A 13,176-nucleotide genomic window follows, 5' to 3' on the forward strand; every position below is an offset into this window, starting at 1 on the left:
AAAGAAAAGAAGAAGATGACGAAAGGCAGCAGTGGCAGAAACATCTGATTGAGATGTGGGGTTAGTGTTATGTCATGCGTTTCTCCATCTGAACTTCTGATTAAGATCGCAAACGCTGCTTTAACGCCTAAACGTACGTAAAGTTGTAAACTATGTACGTATTATTTTTTTTTGACTGAAAATAAACAAAATAAAAATGTTAAAAAGGGTAAAGGCTGGGTACAGAAGTGGTAGAATACAAACAAATCAAGGACTTAAAAAAACAGAGCAGAGTTGGGCAGTTGAGGACCAAAGAGGAAGACGAAGGACACTTAGTGTTTTTCTCTCTCTCAAAAAAGAAAAAACTCGAAGCTCTCCCACCAAAAAAAAAAAAAAAAAAAAACGACAACAAGAAGAAAAGCAGCAAACGGTTACATTTCACCTTTTTCCAACTTTTTGGTTTTGCAAAGAAAAATAATAATAATAATAATAAAAGAAAACCAAAAATAAAAAGCCAAAGATGAAGCATTTCGGACCCACGAATGTCTCTCTTCCTTTGCTTTCGGGCCGTTTGTCACACAGACACGACCTCGTTGAAATCCTCGCACATCACATCCTCCCATTCTTTCCGCACATCTCGCTACTACAATTGTTTCACCCAAAAATGACTTTCTTCTTCTTCTTCTTCTTCTTCTTCTCCTTCTTCTTCCTTCTGAAACTTCTTCAGGGTTTATCTCCGATTCCAATCCTTAGAGTTAATGCAATCCCGTTTCTGCTGATGCTGGGGTGAAATCCCCCATTGTTGGCCCATTTCCCGATCTGGGTCGATCTCTGTTTTTTTCTATTAATTTCGATCCCCAATGCTTTCGGGATTTGGTTGTGAATGGGTTGCATTAACTCGAAGCAGGCAGAGTCCGTAGCTTCGCCTGCTTTAGAGCGCTCGGTTTCAAAAGCAAAGGCCAAAGCCAAAGCCACTGTTGCAGAAGCAGCCGCATCATCAGCAGCCGACAATAGCAATGGCGGTGGTGGTGGTGGTTCCGTGGTTTCATCGAAGAACCCATCCGGTTTGCTGTTATTGCGGTCTGAGAGTAGTAGGAAGGAGGATAAATCTGATGATCGGAACAGGGAGTTGAAAAGGCTAAGGAGAGACGCTTCTGTTGTGAAAGGGTCGTCTTTTAGCTTCAAGTTGGGTTTTTCTCATAGATTCGTAGATGCCGAGCAAACCTCCGCTGGTTGGCCCTCTTGGCTTAGCACCGCTGCCGGGGAAGCCATTCATGGTTGGGTGCCTCTTAGAGCAGATTCTTTTGAGAAACTCGAGAAGGTTGGCCAGGGCTCAGTTTTTTTTAAGATTTTGCTCATTTTAGCTCCTTTGAATCCGATGATTAATGTTGTTGAAATGGTGAATAATTTTAAAAGTTCTGTTGAACTGGTAAATAATTTTTTAAAGTTCTAGTATTAAAAACGTGATTACCTGCAAATTCTTTATAGTATATTATTTAACATTTATTGTTACATAATAAAAAAAAAAAAAAAAAAACAACAATATTGAATATTATATAGTTTTCGAAAAATTTGAAAATGTAAGTGTGGGTGATCATTGTTCTTGAAATCTTAGACGCTTGACTTTGACGATGACCAATATGCATGTCTTAACTCTTAAATGGGCTTTGTCCCTCTGCATGGGCTCTGTGGCAAAAATGCTCGTTAAAAATGCTGAACAAGTATTTTAATTGATGGTTTCTCATTGAAGTATGTTTTTTTGTTCCTTTCTGTGAATAATGCAGATTGGGCAAGGTACATACAGCAGTGTGTTTCGTGCACGTGAAGTTGAAACCGGAAAGATAGTTGCCCTGAAGAAGGTGCGGTTTGACAATTTTCAGCCAGAGAGCATTAGGTTTATGGCTCGGGAGATAATGATTCTGCGCAGGCTTGACCATCCAAACATCATGAAATTGGAAGGTGTAATTGCATCTCGATCATCAACTAGCATATACCTTGTATTTGATTACATGGAACATGATCTTGCTGGTCTTGTATCTTGTCCTGACGTCAAATTCAGTGAAGCACAGGTTAGTTTGTACCTTAGGCTTTGTCACTCAGAAAGAAAAACAGAAAACAGAAAAAGAAGAGTTGTTTTTGTTTTTGCATTACCTGGTGTCTTCATAATAAGATACAGAGGCCATGTTACACTTTCTTTTTGTACCTTATTAAGAAATTCTTTTTTCTTCTGCATAGGTTAAGTGTTATATGAGGCAGCTATTGTCTGCAGTCGAGCACTGCCATTTGCGAGGTATTATGCACAGAGACATTAAAGTTTCCAATATTTTGGTAAACAATGAGGGAATTCTGAAGTTGGGAGATTTTGGATTGGCAAATGTCCTCAGCACAAGTAATAAGCAACCGTTAACCAGTCGTGTCGTGACATTATGGTATCGTCCTCCTGAACTTTTGATGGGTTCTACCACCTATGGAGTATCAGTAGATCTCTGGAGTGTGGGCTGTGTATTTGCAGAACTTTTCTTGGGGAAGCCCATTCTTAAAGGAAGAACTGAGGTACTGACATAATTAACGTACATTTTTTGTGTTATCAACGTGAATCTACTTACTTGATAGCTTGTGAAAGGTGAAATGTGGGAAGTTGGGATGGGTTGGGGGGGAGGATGTTTTCTACCTTCCAACAATTTTTCGATGTATTTGATAATTTCCTGTGAACAACAATATGACATGTCAACCGCAAGTTTTTGTCATGCATACTTTTTCACTTCTTGATTAGCTTACTTCTTACATTGTCTTTGTCTAGGATACTTTGCAGTTTTATGTGCATAGTAATTGAAGTTAATACAATTTTTCTAAATTTACAGGTTGAACAATTGCATAAAATCTTTAAGCTTTGCGGTTCTCCACCTGAAGAATACTGGAAAAGATCTAAGCTTCCTCATGCAACTATGTTTAAACCCCAGAATTCTTATGAGAGTTCTCTAAGGGAGAAGTGTAAAGAATTCCCAACATCTGCCGTTGACCTGATAGAAACTTTTCTATCAATCGAACCTTATAAGCGTGGGACTGCCTCCTCTGCTCTTATGTCACAGGTAACCCTTTGTGGAGATATAAAGTCATGCAAGTCCTTGATTTTCAAGAGAAAGTTGTAGACCAACAAAATTTTGAAAATTTTCCCTTCAGGATTATGAAAATCTTTCTGGCTCTTTAGTATTCGTTCATTCTCAATTTAGTAATCCCACAAATCTATTGCCATTGTGTTGACACATGCTTATAACCATTGAAATTTCATAATGGCTTCCTTTTCTAATTCGGTATCTGTGTTATACTCAGTACTTCAGAACGAAGCCTTACGCATGTGATCCAGCAACCCTTCCAAAGTATCCACCAAACAAGGAGCTCGATGCTAAAAATCGTGAGGATGCAAGAAGGTGAATTCTTTTTACCTCTGTTTAATATAAACGAGGTCGAGGTGAATCTTCAGATTCTTTGTAGGTCGCTAATTTGCTGGTTCTAGTATTTTTGTGATATCCCATAACCTGTTTGAGATGTATAAATCACAAATTCTTACTTTTATATTCCATCAGTTTATGGATTTTTTAACGTCAGAGATTTCTTAAACCTCAAACATTTGTGACAACTCACAGGAGAAAGCCTGGTGCTAGACTTCGAGAGAGTGGAACGGTAAGAAAGCCTAGGAGAACACGTAAAACCTTTCAAGAGTCAAACACTATCAATAAATTACCACCAAAAGAGGTGTTTCTCTCTCTCTCTCTCTCTCCAAGACCAGTAATAGAAGCGATATAAATTTCACTGATTGCTACTATATCCGCATCTGTGCAGGACGCGCAAGAGAATAGTCAGTATATTCGTAGAAACAATAGCAATACCACTGTACAAATTCTCAAGCCAAGAGGAGGTGGTCAGCGTAGGGAGTCACTGAAACTTCCATTTGATACAGTTTCAGAGGCTTGCCAGGTTTCTGATACACAAGGAGGGGACAGTACATTCTCAGGGCCGGTGCCAGTCTCAGCATCAAGTGGCTTTGCATGGGCAAAAAGGCGAAAGGGTGATGTTACATCTGCGGTGTCAGACACCACAAGGAGCCAATTCAGTTTGTTAGATCCTTCTTTTGCAAACTCCGTATATGACATAACCAAACAGCGCAATGACTATGTTCTCAATAGGGTTGATACCAACTCTAGAGGCCATAACACAAATGAAATGGCCAAGGCTCCTGCACGGAAGCTGCAGCTGCATTCGGATTCTTTTGATGCATCTGAGTTGTACCTGTCCCATGACTTGTCCATGGCAGTCTATGAGAGTGACGAAAAGGATGCTTCTAGAAATGACTCGGTTTGTTAGGATACAAACACATTTTATCTGTTATATATGATACTAATACTTTGATACATGTTTGCTGCATCTTCAAACTCGTTTGCTTATTGTCTTTTCTCCTTTTTTCCTTCAGGAGTGCAAGGATGGAGAAAAGCATATCGAATTCTCCGGACCCATGTTGTCACGACCACAAAGAATGGACGATATGTTGTTGCACAGAAATGAAAGTTTTATACGTCGCAAATCAAGATTTGAAAGAGGTATGGCAAACTTCCATTTCGATGGTTAGCCAGACTCCATAGACATATAAAAAGGAAGCTTATAGAAAAAGAAATAATTTTGCATGCATTTTGCAGATAAGTGATCCAGTACAGAGGAGAGGATTAAATTATAGGGTTTGTTTGATCTGTGGGCAGAGAGTTATAGAAGCCAAAATTATGGGGAGAGCTTCTTGCTGCAAACCCACTTTTCGGCTTTTGGTTTTTGCCCCACCCTTGTATTATACAACACAGAAAAAAAAGGCACAAAAACAGGGTCATACAAAATTGTACACTACGATTTTTATCAAACTTGACTTTGTGCTCAACAAAATTTTCTTCCCAACCACTACTATCTAATTCTACCTTCTTTCTCTCCTTTTTTTTTTTTTTTTTTTGTTTGTTTGAACGATTGCTCTAATTCAACTTTGTTTCTCATATTCTTTCGTTTGATTAATGAAAAAAAATTATATATATATATATATATATTTATTTATTTATTTTGTGGTAAAATCAATATGACTACGTATTTGAAACTGTGGAATAACAATGTTTGTTTTGGTTTTCTTGTTTAATTTAGGGGAATTAAAAATTGGTAGATAGAAAACTCAAAAGTAATAGGATAAATTGCTAAATTTTTTGCTTATTAAATAAATAAAATGAGTAAAAACTAATCTCTTTATTCCATTGCAAATATCATTATTTTATATTCCTACAAATTATTTTCATTAAAAATGGTTTTTTCAAAAAAAGGGAGGCTTTTGGATGAAAAACAAACATAAACATAAAATTTACGTCCAAATAATATAAACACATATAAGAGCATACAATTTTGTTAAACTACGAGAATGGGGGCAAATGAGTAATTTTAATGAAAAAAGAAAGAGCGAGGGAGGGGTAAAAAGGGGAAGAAAATTAGGGTTAGGAGTTAGCGGCGGGTACAAATAGGGGAAGAAGAAAAAAGAGGAAGCAAAAGAGCGCCCTAGGCCGAGCGCTTACCTCCTGAGAAAGGGGTGGCGTGGTATTCCACAGAGAGAGGGTTTCACGTGGCGCACAATAGTGCGATGGGCGCACATTAACAACCTGTTGGTTTTTGGGGGCTCCTTGGCCGCTTTGCTGCTCTAGTTTTTGCAGTCTCAGCGAGGGGTTTGCCCTACATTTCTTTTCTTCGAATTTTTTCATTTTTTTCATTTTTTTTTTTTTTTTTGGTCTGTAAAAATCAAATCTTTTTAACCAAAATCAATTTTTGTTGGTCGTATTACGGAACTTTACAATAATTTTCATCCTAAATTCGGGGAATTTCCATGACTATGCAAACTCAAAATAAATGAAAAATATAGATTGAAGCTCCTCAAGTTCTTGGATTGAATTCATAGGCTCTTTGGATTTAAACATCAGTAATTCTTTTTTTTATATATATTATTATTGCTTATTATTATTATTATTATTATTTTGTTTTCTGTTTTTCCTCTACATTTTATAAAAAGCTAATGTTTTGAAATTTTATCAAATCGTCAAAAGAATTTATTTCTTTAGTTTAATTTCCTTTACTCTCTTTCTGAAAATTGATTTATCTAAATTTAATGATTATATATAAAGTTTTGTAAAGTAGAAAACCATAAACGATAATCTAACAGAAAAATAATTAATTCTTATATATGCACTATAGGCCTATAATGTTAATAGTTTTCGTTTTTCAGAAAATTTAGTATAAGTATGTGCTAAATATATATTAATTTACTTTACTCTTTAGTACTTCGTTCTGCCAAACGATGTTGTTGAATTTGAAATCCCATTACCCTATATATATATATATATATATATATTAAAAAATATGCATTAAAATTGTTCCTATGTTTTTGCAAGCTTAATCTATCATTGCTGCTATTACAATTTACCAAAAAAAAGGAAAAAAAAAAAAAAATTTCTTTGCTGCTATTCTAACATATATTTCAACCAAGCACAAATATATATATATATATATATATATATATATATAACAAACTAGTACCAAGAAAGTATAAATACCTCAAACAGGAAGTTACCAAAAAAAAAAAAAAAAAAAAAACTGCTCTTAATCCAAAGCATCCCTTGCTGATAATGTGTATCCAGTATCCATTATTACCAGCTACTTAGGCTTCATAATAAATATTATTTTATAGTAGTAATACAAGCATGACTGAAGTTAGCAAAGATTATGCAGACATATAAAAAGGAACACTGAAGACTTTATGTCAATTTTTTTTGTTTCCCTTTAAATAAATATATGAATATGTAGATGAGAGGTTTTAATAAATTATGGTTTAGAAATGATTAATTTACAGAAATGGATGATGGAATCTAATATCCAAAAAGCCCAGCTGCAGGCTTTAATCTCTATCTCATCTCATTGTCTGCTGTCTGTTTCAATCTTTTCAATCATCATCAAGTGTCACTAGCGTTGGTATTTGGCCTTCATCTACAAAATCAATCTTGTTCAATCTCACACAGCACAGTACCTTCTCTGGTAACTCTTCTGGTTTCTGTGCCTGATATTTGTTTACATTCATATTATTACTGTCAGACCCTTTTAACCATTTTACTTGAAAACATTCCAAAAGGATTAAGATTGGTGGATAACGTTACCTGAATAGTCAATCCCAGATCCAGTATTCCATTTTTCAAACGCTCTCTGAAGGATTCAAGTCCTTTCCTTGAGATGTAGCTGAATCGATGGATGTCTAGATCAATCTCAAAGTAATTTGGACCCTGCAAAGCTCTCAAGAGTGTAAAAATGATATTCTTCGAAACTTAAAAGAAGGTTGAAAATCATGTAAATGGAATTGATATGCGTTACTTTACCCTGTAAAAGTTGTGCTGAGGACGTGAAAGGACTGGTTTTTCATTGTAAGCATTTACCAGCTTCTTCTCAGCAGAACTCAAATGGAGATCCTCAGGATTAACCACCCCAGCCATGATCTTTAGCCTTTCTCTGAAAGGAACAGTGCCGTCTTTAGCAAATCCTTTCACCTTTTCCATTTCATCCTCGACGAATTTCTGTTGCATATTTTTACCAAAATTTTCAGCAAATTTTAACAACTATACCATTTGTCATAGTAAGAACTAAGAGAGATTTCTTGTTGCACAGAAGAATACCTGGATGGTGTCTTGGAATTGGGAAGAGATGTCCTTTTCGAAACTCTCAGAAACTTTGAAATACAGTACGAGACTCATCCCTTCTCCATCACTATCACCAAGAAACATTGCAGCAGGATAAGTAGGCAACTGCCACAAAAGCACATAGCTCACGGTTAGAAGATACAACATGAGAAAAATGTTTAGGAACAAACAGTTTTCGATATAAAATGTCTAGTTCGGGATTTTGGTATACCTGGATATTCACAATGAGAAGTGGGGGCACTTTTCCATCTGCTTTCACATTAGGAAGCTCAACATGTTGAGCAATATGATTAATCTTTCTGGGGCAGTTAAATAAATCAATACCAATTGGAGTATATGGACTGTAATTTGCAGCTGGTGACTTCTTCTTGTCCCTGCATATTAGATACGATAAGCAATTACACTCTCTTATTAAAAGGAAAAAATAAATAAATAAATAAATGGAAAAACAAACAGAGTAAAAAGATAGAAACAAAAAAGGCATACTTGAAATAGTTCTCTCCACGGAGTTTAAAAGTTGAAGGTGGAATCTCAGACCAACATCCTGGAGTTGGCTTATCTAATGTACAACATGGAATTATATGTCCTGCTCTAGGACGAATCAGGTACCTTTTTGATTGGCCTGCATATGAATCAGCAATATGTTCAACATACATACAGATATAATAATCATATGTTGTACATTGCTTTACCATATTCAGAGTGTAAACCTCACTCAAACATATGGTTCATTTTAAAGATGGCTTGGTAGTTAGTATTTGGAATAGATAAGAATTGCAAATCAAGAAAGCATAACCTTAATATGTTAAATTTTCTTTATACCAGAAGGAAAATGAAAGTATTTGAACGCTTACAATGCTCGACCGCTTCCTCTCTGTCACAGGATCTCCTCTTGAAAGAAAGTCTAAAAACTGTTGATGGCCTTTTCTGATGAGCATTTGAAACCAAATTCGATGCATTTAGAATCTTGTCATTGAAACTAACAGAAGACAACATTCGAGGTAAGCCTGATTTTAAGCTATTCTCTCGAGTTTTCTCATCGGAATCACGTCTAGCGTCTTTGACACCTTTAAAGCTTCCATAAGAATGATCTAGTATCTTCTTCCTCTTGCTGCAAACTTCATCACCCTTCCCTAAGCAACAAAATTCACAACGCCAGGTATTAACACAGGCAGATCCATTTTGATTCCTTGAATTCATCTTTAGCCACGAGTTTTATCAAACTTACCTCCATCTATTTTTAAATAGCTTTGGTACTCTTCATACTTACACCTGTTATCCACAAAACATGCTGATCTTTCATACTGAAGCAATTGGCCATTTGAGATATTCCCAATTGCATTTCCTACTAAGGGAAAACCATCTGAAGAACAGAAAAGGAAACAGAAACAAATTGAGAAAACAAGTATAATAATTCACAAAATAGATATCCTATAGATATTGTACAAGAAATTTTGACAGTCAGATCAAGGAAAAAAAAAATAAAAATTTAAGTAAAGTGAGATATGAATTCTAAGGCATAAAGATTACTTTAAAATGTTTTCAGGATTCTCCTCATAGTTTCAGTATATGTGGTTAAAGATCACCAAGGTAATCTGATTATTTTGATTCCTTGATGTTAAACCAGCAAAACATAACACAAACACAGTTCTGGTGCATAACTTCAATGTAATTGTAGGAAAATTTTCAGGCTGTAATTGTAGATGATGAGAAGCAGTTGTTCATTTACCTCCAAGTACACTGCTGAAGTCATCATCCGAGTCAGACTCCAAAATACTGACTGAGTCAAACCAAGCTTCCTCTTGGCAAATCACTGTGGACAAACCAACTTGTTTAGTGTCTTTTCTACAACTTGAGACACTACTAAAGCAATAGCTTTTATTGACTAAAAACTAAAAAAAATAGAAACAGTTTAGGGACAACATGGCTAATAGGATATCAGAAGGATAAATAATAAATTATAACACGTATTAGTTAAAGATAAACTAGCGTCAATTTCTGTGCCTCTTTCTTAAACCAGATCGGCAAAATACAGCTAAACAAATCAAATTTTTTTATGCAGATGAATAATTGGATTTTGGATTGTCTAGACATTACGAACCATCCTTGTTGATTTATCAACATAGAGCAATCAGAAAGCATAACAATACCAAGCCAACTCAACCATTTTAGGCAGTTAACCATTATTCATCAAACCCACCCAAAAAAAAAAAAAAAAATGTTCTATGTTATGCTACTATGTCTACAATGAATGCACTGTATAGACAACAAGCTTCCTTAACCTTAATTCTCCGCTGAAAGCATTATAGCTATATGAGAAAAAGACAAAGTGTCTTCGTTTTAATGTTTTATTTGGTTGATCATATATTTTAGACAGAAAAAGAAAAAGTATCCTATGAAACACACAAGCCAAGATAAGTCTAGAATATATCTAATATCGAAGGAGGTACTAAGACGATGTCCAACAAGGTATTCAATCGGACATTCTAATGCGATAAAATCATCGAGTTTAAAACAGGAAAAGGGGACAAAACCATTTGCATCAGATTGACTGTGATGCCACTCCAACTGCGTTACATGGAATGTCCCATTAGAAACCTCAGATCTTCTGCACGTAGTTGTTTCACCATTCTCGAATTCCATGTGAACAATCTTACTGACAGAATAATCTGCAACACGACTTCCTGCATCACTAATCCTTTTCATGGAAGCATCAGGGGCTGAAGTTGGTACCCTCCTCCTTCCACGGATTTTCCTGAAACGGTGACGACGTCTTCTTCTCGGTTTAGTTGTTTGAAATGGTGTTGAATAGCAGCCACCCATTGTTCTTTTCTTATCAAACTACTCACTGACAACAAAGAAAAATGGAAATGCCTTCAGAAAACACACATACAAAAAAAACTCGCAAGGAGATATTTAGTACTGCAGAGTTGAAATAATTTGCAGCAGCATAAACCATCTCAAAAAGGGTATAAAATTTCTAAGATACAAACAAAATATACAGATAAAAATCATATGCTAATATACAAATACCAGAACAACGAATTCCATACAACTTTTCTAGAATTTCCAAAACAGAGAGACTTTGGGTTTTCGTGGTGAAGCTCCTATTTAACCTTCAAAGGAAAAATTTAAAAAAAAAAAAAATTGGAAAAAGCGGCCAAGGGGTCCACATCCAATGGGATGAGAAAGAAGACAAAAACGATTGGGAATGAAATATTTATATTTTAATGTTGCTAAAACGAAAAAAATAAAATAAAAGTGGAAACATGACATAATGTGAGAAAGGAAAGAAGAAAAAAAGGAAAAAGAAAACAGTTTGAAACAGAAAAAGGAATCGCACAATGAACGAAAACGAAGGAAATCATAAGAGACAAGAAGACAACAATAAGAATATCATATGTACGTATATAGTATCTGAAACTCTTAAATCTCAATCCCAAATCAAAGAACTTAAAAAAAAGAAAAAAAAAATTTGAAAACTAATAAAAAATAGATTAATGCAACCCAAAAAAAAAAAAAAGGCGAAAACTTTTCTACATCAAACTAGAAAATTTGATAACTTGGAAGAAAACCCAGAAAAATAAACCCAAATAGAAACCAGGAGGAAGATATGAATTTGAAAATAAAGAAAGAAGGTGTGTACCTGGTGGAAGACAGATCTCATAGTGGAACTGAGAAGAGATATCCAAAGACTCCCTCTCTCTGCACCAACAACCACCTTCGTCAAATCCAATACACAGAGAGAGAGAGAGAGAGAGAGGTAAGAATTATATTAGCAGGTGGGTCCGACTATGTCGGATCCGGGTACGATGCCAGAATCAGTGCTCTTCGCCCTCTTTTTTTCAATTTCAAATAAACCCAAAGATAATGATGAAGATAGAGACGGGGTGGGTTTTATATACACATACATACATATATACATATATAGATATATATAGATGTATATATATATATATATATATAGAGAGAGAGAGAGAGAGGAAGGGTGTGTTTGGTGTTGTTGCTGTTGGGGGGTATTTTTCTTTCTCTCCCTAGAGTTTAGGTTTTGTTTTGTATGTCCTCCGAGATTTCGCTGGCCAAAGCAGAGGAACAGAGCGAGACCAGGCCATGAAAATCCGTATAACTGATTCTTCCACTCCCTTTTCAAACTTTTTTTTATTTTTTATTTTTTATTTTTACCGTTTTTACTTTCTTTTTTTTAACGGTTTTTATTTACGAAATTTGGTATGACTCCCCAAAAAAAAAAAAAAAAAAAAAAAAAAAACCTGATTTTTGAAACAATTAAAACCACTTTTTGATTTTTGGCGCCTCAATTCACATGTGGGACCCAACATGAAACACTTGGCTTTCGCGATCCAATCATTTTTTTTTTATATCGGCAATGATGATCGAGCGGCTACTAACTAATGCTGTTGACTCCCTAACCTTTGTGTGGTTGTGAACTTTGTGAATCTATGAACGTCAACTCTCATAGGGATTTGTTAATCTCAGCCGTTCATCTCGGTCCGGTTCTCACTAACTGGAAAAATCACGTGTGTTTTTGCATACAGTAATTTGTGATTGATTAAACACATGCACACCCTGCAACTTTAACGTTTAAATTTTCATTATCATATTTTTATTTTCGCCCCCAAAAAAAAAAAAAATTGTAGAGCTGCAATGCAAATTTGCAGTCAATTTCAATTCACTTTTAAATAATACATGGATTTTTTTTCTTTTTTTGTTATCGCAATCAATTTTAACGTACTTTATATTTTACAGTTATTTGCCTTCGAGGCAATTCTAGGCCATATGTGTCCAAAATTTCATTCAACTTTAGTTAATCTTTTTTATTATTTCACCAAAATTGACACTATTTTTTATTTATTTCCTATTAACTTTATTTATTTATTATTATTATTATTTTTTGAGAGATGTTTCCTCATAACTCCAAATCCCATAATTTCAAATTCATATTTAAATAAAATTTTGGAAAGCCCATAAAGCATTTTGATAATGTGCTGTTACGAATTAATATAATATTAATATTTGCTCCTTCAATTTTTATTTTTTTTTCCTTAAAAAAAAAAAAAAAGACACTTGGCAATGAATTTCATGAATATTAACTGGAAAAAGGGGCCACATGGCTACGCATGTAACATGCAGAAACTTTAAAGAAACAAAATGACAAATGGGAAATGGACCAACAAAAAGCCTTGCATATACATCTGTTTTTTAAATAATAAATGAAGTACAGCTTAATACAGCTTGCTTATGTTTTTCCCTAGCTATTTACTTCTCTCCCATTTGAATATCTCAATTATTGGATTTTTACCATTGAAAAGCCAAAAAGAGTATGCTATAATTGAAGGGTTATATATTTTGGTGGAATCAGATTAATTACATAATGAAGAAAAATTGCAGACTTCTGCGCATGCCCATCTACAGTTAGGTTTGCAAAAGT

General features: G+C 34.8%; 2 protein-coding genes across 2 annotated transcripts; one reads left to right on the forward strand and one right to left on the reverse strand.

Moving 5' to 3' along the window:
* The first annotated feature begins 384 nt into the window (after positions 1-384).
* LOC107415930 (cyclin-dependent kinase C-2 C) lies at positions 385-4,920 on the forward strand. The gene is made up of 9 exons (XM_016024357.4): positions 385-1,300; positions 1,764-2,048; positions 2,215-2,532; positions 2,841-3,068; positions 3,310-3,407; positions 3,624-3,732; positions 3,820-4,332; positions 4,448-4,574; positions 4,671-4,920. The coding sequence occupies exons 1-9, from the start codon at positions 863-865 to the stop codon at positions 4,676-4,678; spliced, it is 2,124 nt and encodes a 707-aa protein (XP_015879843.3). The 5' UTR covers positions 385-862; the 3' UTR covers positions 4,679-4,920.
* A 1,783-nt stretch (positions 4,921-6,703) lies between these two features.
* LOC107415893 (uncharacterized) lies at positions 6,704-11,835 on the reverse strand. Its single transcript, XM_025073114.3, has 11 exons — positions 11,377-11,835; positions 10,265-10,578; positions 9,460-9,543; positions 8,959-9,093; positions 8,585-8,863; positions 8,217-8,352; positions 7,942-8,104; positions 7,707-7,835; positions 7,413-7,607; positions 7,197-7,319; positions 6,704-7,099 (listed from the first exon to the last, which is right to left on the reverse strand). The coding sequence occupies exons 2-11, from the start codon at positions 10,551-10,553 to the stop codon at positions 6,986-6,988; spliced, it is 1,647 nt and encodes a 548-aa protein (XP_024928882.1). The 5' UTR covers positions 10,554-10,578; positions 11,377-11,835; the 3' UTR covers positions 6,704-6,985.
* Between the last annotated feature and the right edge of the window lie 1,341 nt (positions 11,836-13,176).

Source organism: Ziziphus jujuba, chromosome 4 (assembly GCF_031755915.1).
Source record: "Ziziphus jujuba cultivar Dongzao chromosome 4, ASM3175591v1".
NCBI lineage: Eukaryota > Viridiplantae > Streptophyta > Magnoliopsida > Rosales > Rhamnaceae > Ziziphus > Ziziphus jujuba.